General features: G+C 53.3%; 1 protein-coding gene across 1 annotated transcript in view; it reads left to right on the top strand.

Annotated features, from left to right (window-relative positions):
- Window positions 1–12,614, top strand: part of dpf1 (double PHD fingers 1) — a 79,895-nt gene that overhangs the window by 47,914 nt on the left and 19,367 nt on the right. Inside the window, exon 7 of the mRNA XM_070867573.1 lies at window positions 476–604. Coding sequence (XP_070723674.1) covers window positions 476–604 — 129 coding nt within the window. The remainder of the gene's footprint in view (window positions 1–475; window positions 605–12,614) is intronic.

Below are 12,614 nucleotides of genomic sequence, written 5' to 3'. Positions count from 1 at the left end.
AGGCTCGAGGGGCCGAATGGCCGACTCCTGCTCCTATGTCTTACGTTCTTATGAACCCACGACCTTCTGACTCGGAGGCGAGAGTGGTACTGAGCGTGAGCTCATCGTACTGTCGGAGCGGGGGGGGCTGGGGGGTTTACGACGGACACTAATGTTCTAGAGATGGGGGAGGTTAAGGATAGTAACTTTCCACTAATGTTATAGAGATGGGGGGGGTTTAGGATAGTAACTTTCCACTAATGTTATAGGGGGGTGGATGGGGCATTGCCCCTGTCAGAGTGGGTCCAGCAGAAGGAAATTTGCACTGGGGTGGGGGGGTGGGGTGTACACGCAGTTCCTCTGTGAGCCTCCTGCCTGTCGGCTGGAGGAAAGCAGGCCCAGGAACGCTGTCAAGGACATTCCACAGCTCAGGGGGATTGAAGGAAGATTGTTGTATCTGTCTCCATCATATTGATTGTTGCGTAATGTCCTCCAGCTAGGAAGGCCGCGGACGGAACCATCATCCCGAACACCTATTGCGATTTCTGCCTTGGCGGCACCTCGGGGAACAAGAAAACGGGGTGCCCCGAAGATCTCATATCCTGCGCAGATTGCGGGCGTTCTGGTGAGTGAGTCTGCTTCCCCGTTTAGCGCAGAGCTCGCGAAGGCGTTCCCCCTTTCCTTCCTCCCCCCTCTCGTCCCCTCCCCCTCCCCACCCTCCTTCTCCGCAAACCAGAGACGGGAATGTCAGACGGATTTCCCCCCCCCCCCCCCCCCCGCCCGCCCCCCCCACACTGGGAACGCAAGAACGTTGCTCATTGGGATCGGGATACTGTTGCAACAGTTGAGGCGCTAGCCACAAAGTGTGACCAGGGAATGTGTGACCGGGGAGTGTGACCAGGGAATGTGTGACCGGGGAGTGTGACCAGGGAATGTGTGACCGGGGAGTGTGACCAGGGAATATGTGACCAGGGAGTGTGACCAGGGAATGTGTGACCGGGGAGTGTGACCGGGGAGTGTGACCAGGGAATGTGTGACCGGGGAGTGTGACCAGGGAATGTGTGACCGGGGAGTGTGACCAGGGAATGTGTGACCGGGGAGTGTGACCAGGGAATGTGTGACCGGGGAGTGTGACCAGGGAATGTGTGACGGGGAGTGTGACCAGGGAATGTGTGACCGGGAGTGTGACCAGGGAATGTGTGACTGGGGAGTGTGACCAGCGAATGTGTGACCGGGGAGTGTGACCAGGGAATGTGTGATGGGGAGTGTGACCAGGGAATGTGTGACCTGGGAGTGTGACCAGGGAATGTGTGACCGGGGAGTGTGACCAGGGAATGTGTGACCTGGGAGTGTGACCAGGGAATGTGTGACCGGGGAGTGTGACCAGGGAATGTGTGACTGGGAGTGTGACCAGGGAATGTGTGACTGGGAGTGTGACCAGGGAATGTGTGACCAGGGAATGTGTGACGGGGAGTATGACCAGGAAATGTGTGACGGGGAGTGTGACCAGGGAATGTGTGACCTGGGAGTGTGACCAGGGAATGTGTGACCGGGGAGTGTGACCAGGGAATGTGTGACTGGGAGTGTGACCAGGGAATGTGTGACCAGGGAATGTGTGACGGGGAGTATGACCAGGAAATGTGTGACGGGGAGTGTGACCAGGGAATGTGTGACCGGGGAGTGTGACCAGGGAATGTGTGACCGGGGAATGTGACCAGGGAATGTGTGACCGGGGAATGTGACCAGGGAATGTGTGACCGGGGAGTGTGACCAGGGAATGTGTGACCGGGGAGCGTGACCAGGGAATGTGTGACCGGGAAGTGTGACCAGGCAATGTGTGACCGGGGAGTGTGACCAGGGAATTTGTGACTGGGAGTGTGACCAGGGAATTTGTGACTGGGAGTGTGACCAGGGAATGTGTGACGGGGAGTGTGACCAGGGAATGTGTGATGGGGAGTGTGACCAGGGAATGTGTGACTGGGAGTGTGACCAGGGAATGTGTGACCGGGGAGCGTGACCAGGGAATGTGTGACGGGGAGCGTGACCAGGGAATGTGTGACGGGGAGTGTGACCAGGGAATGTGTGACCGGGGAGTGTGACCAGGGAATGTGTGACCGGGGAGTGTGACCAGGGAATGTGTGGCAGGGAGTGTGACACTTGGTGAACTTCTCGTGGCATTGCTCAGGAAAGAAAGATAAGGAACTTGCATTTCTATAGCGCCTTTCACGACCACTGGGCGTCTCAAAGCGCTTTACAGCCAGTGAAGCACTTTTGGAGTGTGGCCACTGTTGTAATGTGACAAACACGGCAGCCAATTTGCGCACAGCAAGCTCCCACACACAGCAATGTGATAATGGCCCAGATCATCTGCTTTAGTATGTTGGTTGAGGGATAAATATTGGGCCCAGGACACTGGGGAGAACTCCCTTGCTCTTCTTCGAAATAGTGTCTTTTACGTCCACCTGCGAGAGCAGACGGGGCCTCGGTTTAAATTATCATCTGAAAGACAGCACCTCCGACAGTGCGGCGCTCCCTCAGTACTGCCCCTCCGACACTGCGGCGCTCCCTCAGTACTGCCCCTCCGACACTGCGGCACTCCCTCAGTACTGCCCCTCCGACAGTGCGGCGCTCCCTCAGCACTGCCCCTCCGACAGTGCGGCACTCCCTCAGTACTGCCCCTCCGACAGTGCGGCGCTCCCTCAGTACTGCCCCTCCGACAGTGCGGCGCTCCCTCAGCACTGCACTGGGAGTGTCAGCCTGGATTTTTGTGCTCAAGTCCCTGGAGTGGGACTTGAACCCACAACCTCCTGACTCCAAAGCGAGAGAGAGAGCTGCCCACTGAGCCACGGCTGAGGACCGGACCTCAGAAAAGGTGAAATAAAACTTTTTCGAAAAGCTGAGAAAGCGTTGGCAATGCTCGCGAGAGGGAGGGAAATCGAGGTACAGGTTTCAGGGTAGAAAGTGGAAGGGGTTAGAGATTGGACAGTGTTTGAGCGGGGACACAGCCAGGGGGAAATGGAAAGGGAGAAGGGTGAAAGGGGAAAAGATCAAATGGAGAGGTCTGTGATGGGGTGAAGGGCAGGTGTGATTAAATGACAAATGAGAGGACATTGCGAGGCAAAAGAAAGACTTGCATTTATATAGCGCCTTTCACGACCACTGGACGTCCCAAAGCGCTTTACAGCCAATGAAGTACTTTTGGAGTGTAGGCACTGTTGTAATGTAGCAAACGCGGCAGCCAATTTGCGCACAGCAAGCTCCCACAAACAGCAATGTGATAATGACCAGATAATCTGTTTTTGTTATGTTGATTGAGGGATAAATATTGGCCCCAGGACACCGGGGAGAACTCCCCTGCTCTTCAAAATAGTGCCCGTGGGATTTTTTACGTCCACCTGAGAGAGCAGACGCGGCCTCGGTTTAATGTCCGTTGAGCTCTTGTGAGGGTTGATGCTGTTGGATAAGTTGCTCAATTTTCCTCCCTCAACTTTCTCTCCCTCCCTCCCCTAAAGGCATTGCCCTATAGCAGGATCCATCTCTCCAATCCCTCCACCCAAGCTAGACAGCGTGTGTCAGCCAGCCATTCAATCATGGAAGGCGGCCCGAGTGAGCCCAATTCTGTCCCCAACATCCACACTTTGCAGAAGGAGTCCTGACATTGATCTAACTGAATGGCGGAACACCTTCGAGGGGCTGAATGGCCTCCTCCTATTCCTGTGTAACAGGTTCGAGGGGCTGAATGGGCCTCCTCCTGTTCCTGTGTAACAGGCTCGAGGGGCTGAATGGGCCTCCTCCTGTTCCTGTGTAACAGGCTCGAGGGGCTGAATGGGCCTCCTCCTGTTCATAAGAACATAAGAAATAGGAGCAGGAGTAGGCCATACGGCCCCTCGAGCCTGCTCCGCCATTCAATAAGTCCATGGCTGATCCGATCATGGACTCAGCTCCACTTCCCTGTCCGCTCCCCATAACCCCTTATTCCCTTATCGTTTAAGAAACTGTTTATTTCTGTCTTAAATTTATTCAATGTCCCAGCTTCCACAGCTCTCTGAGGCAGCGAATTCCACAGATTTACAACTCTCTGAGAGAAGAAATTCCTCCTCATCTCAGTTTTAAATGGGCGGCCCCTTATTCTAAGATCATGCCCTCTAGTTCTATTCTCCCCCATCAGTGGAAACATCCTCTCTGCATCCACCTTGTCAAGCCCCCTCATAATCTTATACGTTTCGATAAGATCACCTCTCATTCTTCTAAATTCCAATGAGTAGAGGCCCAACCTACTCAACCTTTCCTCATAAGTCAACCCCCTCATCCCCGGAATCAACCGAGTGAACCTTCTCTGAACTGCCTCCAAATCAAGTATATCCTTTCGTAAATATGGAAACCAAAACTGCACGCAGTACTCCAGGTGTGGCCCCACCAATACCCTGTATAGCTGTAGCAAGACTTCCCTGCTTTTATATTCCATCCTCTTTGCAATAAAGGCCAAGATACCATCGGCCTTCCTGATCACTTGCTGTACCTGCATACTATCCTTTTGTGTTTCATGCACAAGTTTGCTGGAGTTCTTTGAGGATGTAACGAACAGGGTGGATAAAGGGGAACCAGTGGATGTGGTGTATTTGGATTTCCAGAAGGCATTTGACAAGGTGCCACATGAAAGGCATTTGACAAGGTGCCTTTTATGTGGCACCTTGTCAAATGCCTTCTGGAAATCCAAATACACCACATCCACTGGTTCCCCTTTATCCACCCTGTTCGTTACATCCTCAAAGAACCCCAGGTCCCGCTGAACTGTAGCACTTTGCAATCTTTCTCCATTTAAATAATAACTTGCTCTTTGATTTTTTCTGCCAAAGTGCATGACCTCACACTTTCCGACATTATACTCCATCTGTCAAATTTTTGCCCACTCACTTAGCCTGTCTATGTCCTTTTGCAGATTTTTTTGTGTCCTCCTCACACATTGCTTTTCCTCCCATCTTTGTATCGTCAGCAAACTTGGCTACGTTACACTCAGTCCCTTCTTCCAAGTCGTTAATATAGATTGTAAATAGTTGGGGTCCCAGCACTGATCCCAGCGGCACCCCACTAGTTACTGGTTGCCAACCAGAGAATGAACCATTTATCCCGACCTCTATTAGTAAGCCAATCCTCTATCCATGCTAATATATTACTCCCAACCCCATGAACTTTTATCTTGTGCAGTAACCTTTTATGTGGCACCTTGTCAAATGCCTTCTGGAAATCCAAATACACCACATCCACTGGTTCCCCTTTATCCACCCTGTTCGTTACATCCTCAAAGAACTCCAGCAAACTTGTCAAACATGACTTCCCTTTCATAAATCCATGCTGTGTAACAAGCTCGAAGGGCTGAGTGGCCTCCTCTTGTTCCTAATGTAACAGGCTCGAGGGGCTGTATGGCTTCCTCCTGTTCCTAATGTAACAGGCTCGAGGGGCTGAATGGCCTCCTGCTGTTCCTATGTAACAGGCTCAAGAGGCTGAATGGCCTCCTACTGTTCCTGTGTAACCAGCTCGAGGGGCTGAATGGCCTCCTCCTGTTCCTAATGTAACAGGCTCGAGGGGCTGAATGGCCTCCTGCTGTTCCTAATGTAACAGGCTCGAGGGGCTGAATGGCCTCCTACTGTTCCTAATGTAACAGGCTCGAGGGGCTGAATGGCCTCCTCCTGTTCCTAATGTAACAGGCTCGAGGGGCTGAATGGCCTCCTGCTGTTCCTATGTAACAGGCTCAAGGGGCTGAATGGCCTCCTACTGTTCCTGTGTAACCACCTCGAGGGGCTGAATGGCCTCCTCCTGTTCCTAATGTAACAGGCTCGAGGGGCTGAATGGCCTCCTGCTGTTCCTAATGTAACAGGCTCGAGGGGCTGAATGGCCTCCTACTGTTCCTAATGTAACAGGCTCGAGGGGCTGAATGGCCTCCTGCTGTTCCTATGTAATAGGCTCGAGGGGCTGAATGGCCTCCTCCTGTTCCTAATGTAACAGGCTCGAGGGGCTGAATGGCCTCCTCCTGTTCCTAATGTAACAGGCTCGAGGGGCTGAATGGCCTCCTGCTGTTCCTATGTAACAGGCTCAAGGGGCTGAATGGCCTCCTACTGTTCCTGTGTAACCAGCTCGAGGGGCTGAATGGCCTCCTCCTGTTCCTAATGTAACAGGCTCGAGGGGCTGAATGGCCTCCTCCTGTTCCTGTGTAACAGGCTCGAGGGGCTGAATGGCCTCCTCCTGTTCCTAATGTAACAGGCTCGAGGGGCTGAATGGCCTCCTCCTGTTCCTAATGTAACAGGCTCAAGGGGCTGAATGGCCTCCTCCTGTTCCTGTGTAACCAGCTCGAGGGGCTGAATGGCCTCCTCCTGCTCCTGTGTAACCGGCTCGAGGGGCTGAATGGCCTCCTCCTGCTCCTGTGTAACCAGCTCGAGGGGCTGAATGGCCTCCTCCTGTTCCTAATGTAACAGGCTCGAGGGGCTGAATGGCCTCCTCCTGTTCCTAATGTAACAGGCTCGAGGGGCTGAATGGCCTCCTGCTGTTCCTAATGTAACAGGCTCGAGGGGCTGAATGGCCTCCTCCTGTTCCTAATGTAACAGGCTCGAGGGGCTGAATGGCCTCCTCCTGCTCCTGTGTAACCGGCTCGAGGGGCTGAATGGCCTCCTCCAGCTCCTGTGTAACCGGCTCGAGGGGCTGAATGGCCTCCTCCTGTTCCTGTGAATCACTGGACAGGAATGCTGGCTGATTTCCTCCTCCTTGCATTTCTAGAGGGTACTGAGGCTAATTGCTGCGACCAGTGAGCACAGCGCGGCCCAAGCGCGACCCGCGGTGCGGAAAGCTCGGTCTCGCACACGGCAGTGCATTCGTCGGCTGAGGCACTGGAGTGAGCGGCATGAATTGTGTTTGAAAGTTGCGATTTGCACAGTCCACCAAAAATGTTCATGTTACAGCGAATACAATCGACCGTCAGGATTGTGTCGACTGCAGGGAAGTCCTGTCGCCTCTGATCCGTCAACGCTTGTCTCGCGGACTGGGGTTGTGCGGACGGTGTGTGCAGACCGGCTGTTGGTCGCTACGCCGGATTCGGCTTCGGTGTGGAAATGAACCACCGTAAGCCGGATTCTCACCGGGTTTGTGACCGGCTTTTCGCCGCGATTTGACCCTCCGCGGCAAAAAACCCACTCGGCGGGATCCTCGGGCACCTGTGTGCGGCGGCGCTCCCGTGTACCACCGGGGATAGGTGCGCGGCGCGCAACGCTGCGGAGTGCGTTACCGTCGTACGTTTGGCTCTCTCCGCGGCCAGAATACCGACAGGTCAAACCTGCGGTGCTGCTCTGCCAGCAGCGGTAAGTAGGAAATCCGGCAAAATAGCTAAGTTCATGTTATTTTTAAACGATTTTTTCAGCGATTCGATAGGTAAAGGTCGGGTGAATATTTTTTGTGATGTTTTCTTTATTTTTCCCCCTCCCAAGGCCTCTCTCGCAGCACTCCCGGACAAAAGTTGCCGAAACTCGCGGTTTGCGCCGCGAATCCTCGTGCAAAACTCCTTTACCGCAGACGTAAAGGTCGAAATGTTCGGCCTAAAAACGGTAGCGCAGCGAAAACGGGCATTTTGATATAAAATTTACCATTTTCGCCAAAAAACTAAAATTCAGCCTTCAATTCTTTTCTCCTCTTTCCACCATCATCAAAGGCAGTCCCTCCCTATCTCTGTAACCTCCTCCAGCCCCTATACCCCTTCCTATCTCTGTAACATCCTCCAGCCCCTACACCCCTCCCTATCTCTGTAACCTCCTCCAGCCCCTACACCCTCCCTATCTCTGTAACCTCCTCCAGCCCCTACACCCTCCCTATCTCTGTAACCCCCTCCACCCCCTACACCCTCCCTATCTCTGTAACCCCCTCTAGCCCCTACATCCCTCCCTATCTCTGTAACCTCCTCCAGCCCCGACACCTCTCCCTATCTCTGTAACCTCCTCCAGCCCCTACACCCCTCCCTGTCTCTGTAACCTCCCCCAGCCCCTACACCCCTCCCTATCTCTGTAACCTCCTCCAGCCCCACAACCCTCTGAGATCTCTGCATCCTCCAATTCTGGCCTCATGAGCATCCCCCTGATTTCCATCGCTCCACCATCGGTGGCCGTGCCTTCAGCTACCTGGGCCCCAAGCTCTGGAACTCCCTCCCTAAACCTCTCCGCCTCTCTACCTTTCCTCCTCTAAGACGCTGCTTAAAACCTCCCTCTTTGACCAAGCTTTTGGTCACTTGCCCTAATATCTCCTTAGGCTTGGTGTCGGATTCTGTCTGATAAACGCTCCTGTGAGGCACCTTGGGACGTTTGACTATGTTAAAGGCGCTATATAAATGCAAGTTGGTGTTGGTTTATAGGTGAAGTCAGATAATGATGACGGAAAGTGTTAACTTGGAGCGTTTAATCTCTTGTTTTGTCTTTGCTCCTGTTTCTGTTTGCTACTGGTTACCACAATGAGCAGAGGTCAGAGCGGGAGGTCTATCTATATATGTATATACAGAGAGCGAGATCTGGAAGGCCAGATGTGGGAGGCCTGTCCAGTGATGCTGTTTATGGCCTTGACGAGGTCTAAGGATTTATGGTTTCATGTGTACCCGGAGAACTAAGATTCCAGGATCATTTGGTTCTTTAAGATAAGGTCACCAGCTTAAGAATTACTGAGTAATTTACAGCACACAGTAACAGACCACTGGGCCCCACCGCTCCGTGCCGGGGTTTATGTCCCACCACTCCGTGCCGGGGTTTATGTCCCACCGCTCCGTGCCGGGGTTTATGTCCCACCGCTCCGTGCCGGGGTTTATGCCCCACCGCTCCGTGCCGGGGTTTATGCTCCACACCAGCCCCCTCCCACCCCTCTCCATCTCCCCCCATCACCATATCCTCTATTCCTTTCCCCCTCATGTGTTTATCCAGCTTCCCCTTAAATACATCGATACTATTCACCTCAACCCCTCCCTGTGGCAGCGAGTTCCACATTCTCACCGCTCTCTGGGTAAAGAAGTTTCTCCTGAATTCCCCATTGGGCTTATTAGTGACTGTCTGATATTGGTGGCCCCCTAGCTCTGGTCTCCCCCACAAGTGGGAACATCTTTTCTACGTCTACCCTCTCGAACCCCTTGATAATTTTAACTCCCTCTGTCAGGTCTCCCCATAGCTTTCTCTGTTCTAGAGAAACGGGACCAAGTCTGTTCAGCCTTTGCTGATGGTTATAAACCTCTCAGTTCTGGTGTCATCTTCCTTGTAAATATTTCGCTCACCTTCTCCATGCCTCTACATCCTTCTTGTAACATGGAGACCAGAACTGCGCGCAGTGCTTTGTTTCAGCTTCAACCGCTTGCAAAAACAAGAAAAGAAAGACTTGCATTTATATATCGCCTTTCACAACCACCGGACGACTCAAATGTCTCCTGAATTCCCCTGTTGGATTTATTGGTGACTGTCTTATATTGATGGCCCCCTAGTTCTGGTCTCCCCGCCCTACCCACACACAAGTGGAAACGATAATCCATCATCATCATCATCATAGGCAGTCCCTCGGAGTCGAGGAAGACTTGCTTCCACTCCTGAAGTGAGTCCTTAGGTGGCTGAACAGTCCAATACGAGAGCCACAGTCCCTGTCGCAGGTGGGACAGACCGTGGTTGAGGGAAGGGGTGGGTGGGACTGGTTTGCCGCACGCTCCTTCCGCTGCCTGCACTTGGTTTCTGCACGCTCTCGGCGACGAGACTCGAGGTGCTCAGCGCCCTCCCGGATGCACTTCCTCCACTTAGGACGGACTAGTCTTTGGCCAGGGACTCCCAGGTGTCGGTGGGGATGTTGCACTTTATCAGGGAGGGCTTTGAGGGCGGTCTCTGTAACGTTTCCTCTGCCCACCTTTGGCTCGTTTGCCGTGAAGGAGTTCCGAGTAGAGCGCTGGCTTTGGGAGTCTCGTGTCTGGCATACGGACAATGTGGCCCTGCCCAGCGGAGCTGGTCGAGTGTGGTCAGTGCTTCGATGCTGGGGATGTTGGGCCTGGTCGAGGACGCTAACGTTGGTGCGTCTGTCCTCCCAGGGGATTTGTAGGATAAAATGAACGTCAAATAGGAAAAGAGGCTGTTGAGGGAGGCAGGCACTGAAGGAGGTGCCGGGGCGTGAACAGGATGTGTGTGAGGACGCTGCTGTTCCCAAGCTCACTGCGACAATCTGGCCGACTGCCCATTCCCCAGGCACCAGCCTTGGCCATGACCCCTGGCTGTTTGCTGTATGGAAGCGAAGGATTTTGAGTTGGGGGAGGGGCGTCAGGGTGGGGGGTGGAGGGGGTGGTCGGAGAAAAGGAAGCAATTCACCCAGCCCCTCCTCCCCTCTTCTCATAGAAACATAGAAAATAGGAGCAGGAGTCGGCCATTCGGCCCCTCGAGTCTGCACCGCCATTCAATATGATCATGGCTGATCCTCGATCTCAACACCATTTTTCCCCATACCCCTTGATGCCTTTTGTGTCTAGAAATCTATCTATCTCCCTCTTAAATATATTCAGAGACTTGGCCTCCACAGCCTTCTGTGGGAGAGAATTCCACAGGTTCACCACCCTCTGAGTGAGAACGTTTCTCCTCATCTCGGTCCTAAATTTCCCGCCCTGTATCCCTTGTTCTAGACTTCCCGCCCCTCACACGCTTCCCAATGGTCTACAGAGCAGTAGTGATACCCGCCCTCCTAAATGACCAAGCTGGATGGACCAGGGCCTACCTCCTGACAACCCATTACAACCTCGAAGACCTCTTCTCAGGTCGACCCTCAACCCTCTCGGCTCGAGTGAAGATAAACCCCAACTTCCCAAGTCTCCCTTCATAACCGTGACCTCCATTCCTCGTAACAAACAGGTTAATCTACACTACCCCTTTCCCCATTGGCTTCATCACTCGTTCGGCCCCCGCTGGAGTACTGCGTCCAATTCTGGGCACCGCACATTCTCCCCTCCTCAGGCAGTCCCTCGGAGGCGAGGAAGACTTGCTTCCACACTAACACGAGTTCTCAGGTGACTGATGCGGGACCTACAGACTCTGTCACGGGGGGTGGGGGGGGGGGTGGGGGTGGGGGGGGGCAGATGGTGGTTGGCAGGACAGGTAGGTGGGGTGCTTTAGTTATCGTGCGCTCCTTCTGCTGTTATTACGGCTTCCGCGACGCTCCCGGGGAAGAGACTCGAGGTGTTCAGCGCCTTCCCAGGTACTTCCCCCTCCACTTTGAGCGGTCTTGGGCCGGGGATTCCCAAGAGCCGATGGGGATGTTCTAATTTTTCAAGAAGCCTTTGAGGGTGTCCTTGGAAGTATTTCCTCTGCCCACCTGGGGCTCGCTTGCCGTGTAGGAGTTTCGGAAATCTCGTGTCGGGCATGCAGATGATGTGGCCCACCCCGCGGAGTTGGTCGAGCGTGGTCAATGCTTCGACGCTGGGATGTTGGTTCGCGAGTGAACGCTGATGTTGTTGCGCCTATCCTGCCAATGGATTTGCAGAATCTTGCGGAGGCAGCGTTGGTGGGACCTCGCCAGTGCTTTGAGGTGCCTGCTGTACATCGTCCATGTCTCTGAAGCATATAGGAGGTGTTCGGCGCCTTCTTGAAAAATTATAACATCCCTGGCCCAAGACCGCTCAAAGTGGAGGGGGAACATCTGGGAAGGCGCCGAGCACCTCGAGTCTCTTTGCCGGGAGCACGCGGAAGCCGTAATAACAGCAGAGTATCACCACTGCTCTGTAGACCCTGAGTTTGGTGCCAGGTTTGAGATCTTGGTCTTCAAGCACCCTCTTCTTCAAGCGACCGCAGTGAAGGCGGTGTTGGACTTTATTATCGATGCCTGCCCTTGTTGACAGTAGCCTCCTGAGGTATGGAACATGGTCCACGTTGACCAAGGTCTTGCCGTGGATTTTGATCATCGGGGGCAGTGCTGTGTGGCAGGGGCAGGTTGGTAGAAGACGTTTAGTGCAAGACCCAGACACTGGTAGGCTTCCAGCGAAGGTGTCAGCGATGGTTTGGAGTTTGGCCTCTAAGTGTGCGGCAAACGCAAGCGTCGCCTGGGTACCACACTAATAGGAAGGACGGGAAGGTCTTGGGAGAAGGTGCGGAAAAGATTTACTCGATTTTGGTCACGGCAGGGTGTCTGTATCAGCATCCAGCCCGATGGGGAAATGTATCCATCTTCAGTAAACTCACTGGGAGGGGTTGTTTGGGGGAGGGGGAGGGGTAATTGAAGAGAAGGTGGGGGGCTTTGGTAATCCATAGACGCAGGATTGGAAAATCACCACAAGTCAAAATTCTCACAACACAAAAAGCTTTTTATTATTTTAGAATTTCTCACATACCTCTTTGAGCCAACTTTTGGTCATCTGCCGTAATTTCTTCTTATGTGGCTCAGTGCCAAACTTAAATGTTTTGTCTTATAACACTGCTGTGAAGCACCTTGGGACGTTTTACTACGTTAAAGGTGCTATATAAATTCAAGTTTTTGTTGTTGGAGGAGTCCAGAACTATGGGCCGTAAATAAAAGAAAGGGCTTGCATTTATATAGCGCCTTTCATGACCGTCGGACGTCTTAATATCTTATCTGAAAGTCGGCATCTCCGACAGTGCGGCACTCCC

The sequence above is a fragment of the Pristiophorus japonicus genome, chromosome 26 (genome assembly GCF_044704955.1).
Source record: "Pristiophorus japonicus isolate sPriJap1 chromosome 26, sPriJap1.hap1, whole genome shotgun sequence".
Classification (NCBI taxonomy): Eukaryota; Metazoa; Chordata; class Chondrichthyes; family Pristiophoridae; genus Pristiophorus; species Pristiophorus japonicus.
The sequence above is the reverse complement of the archived record's forward strand: the minus strand, read 5'-3'. Positions and strand labels throughout refer to the sequence as shown.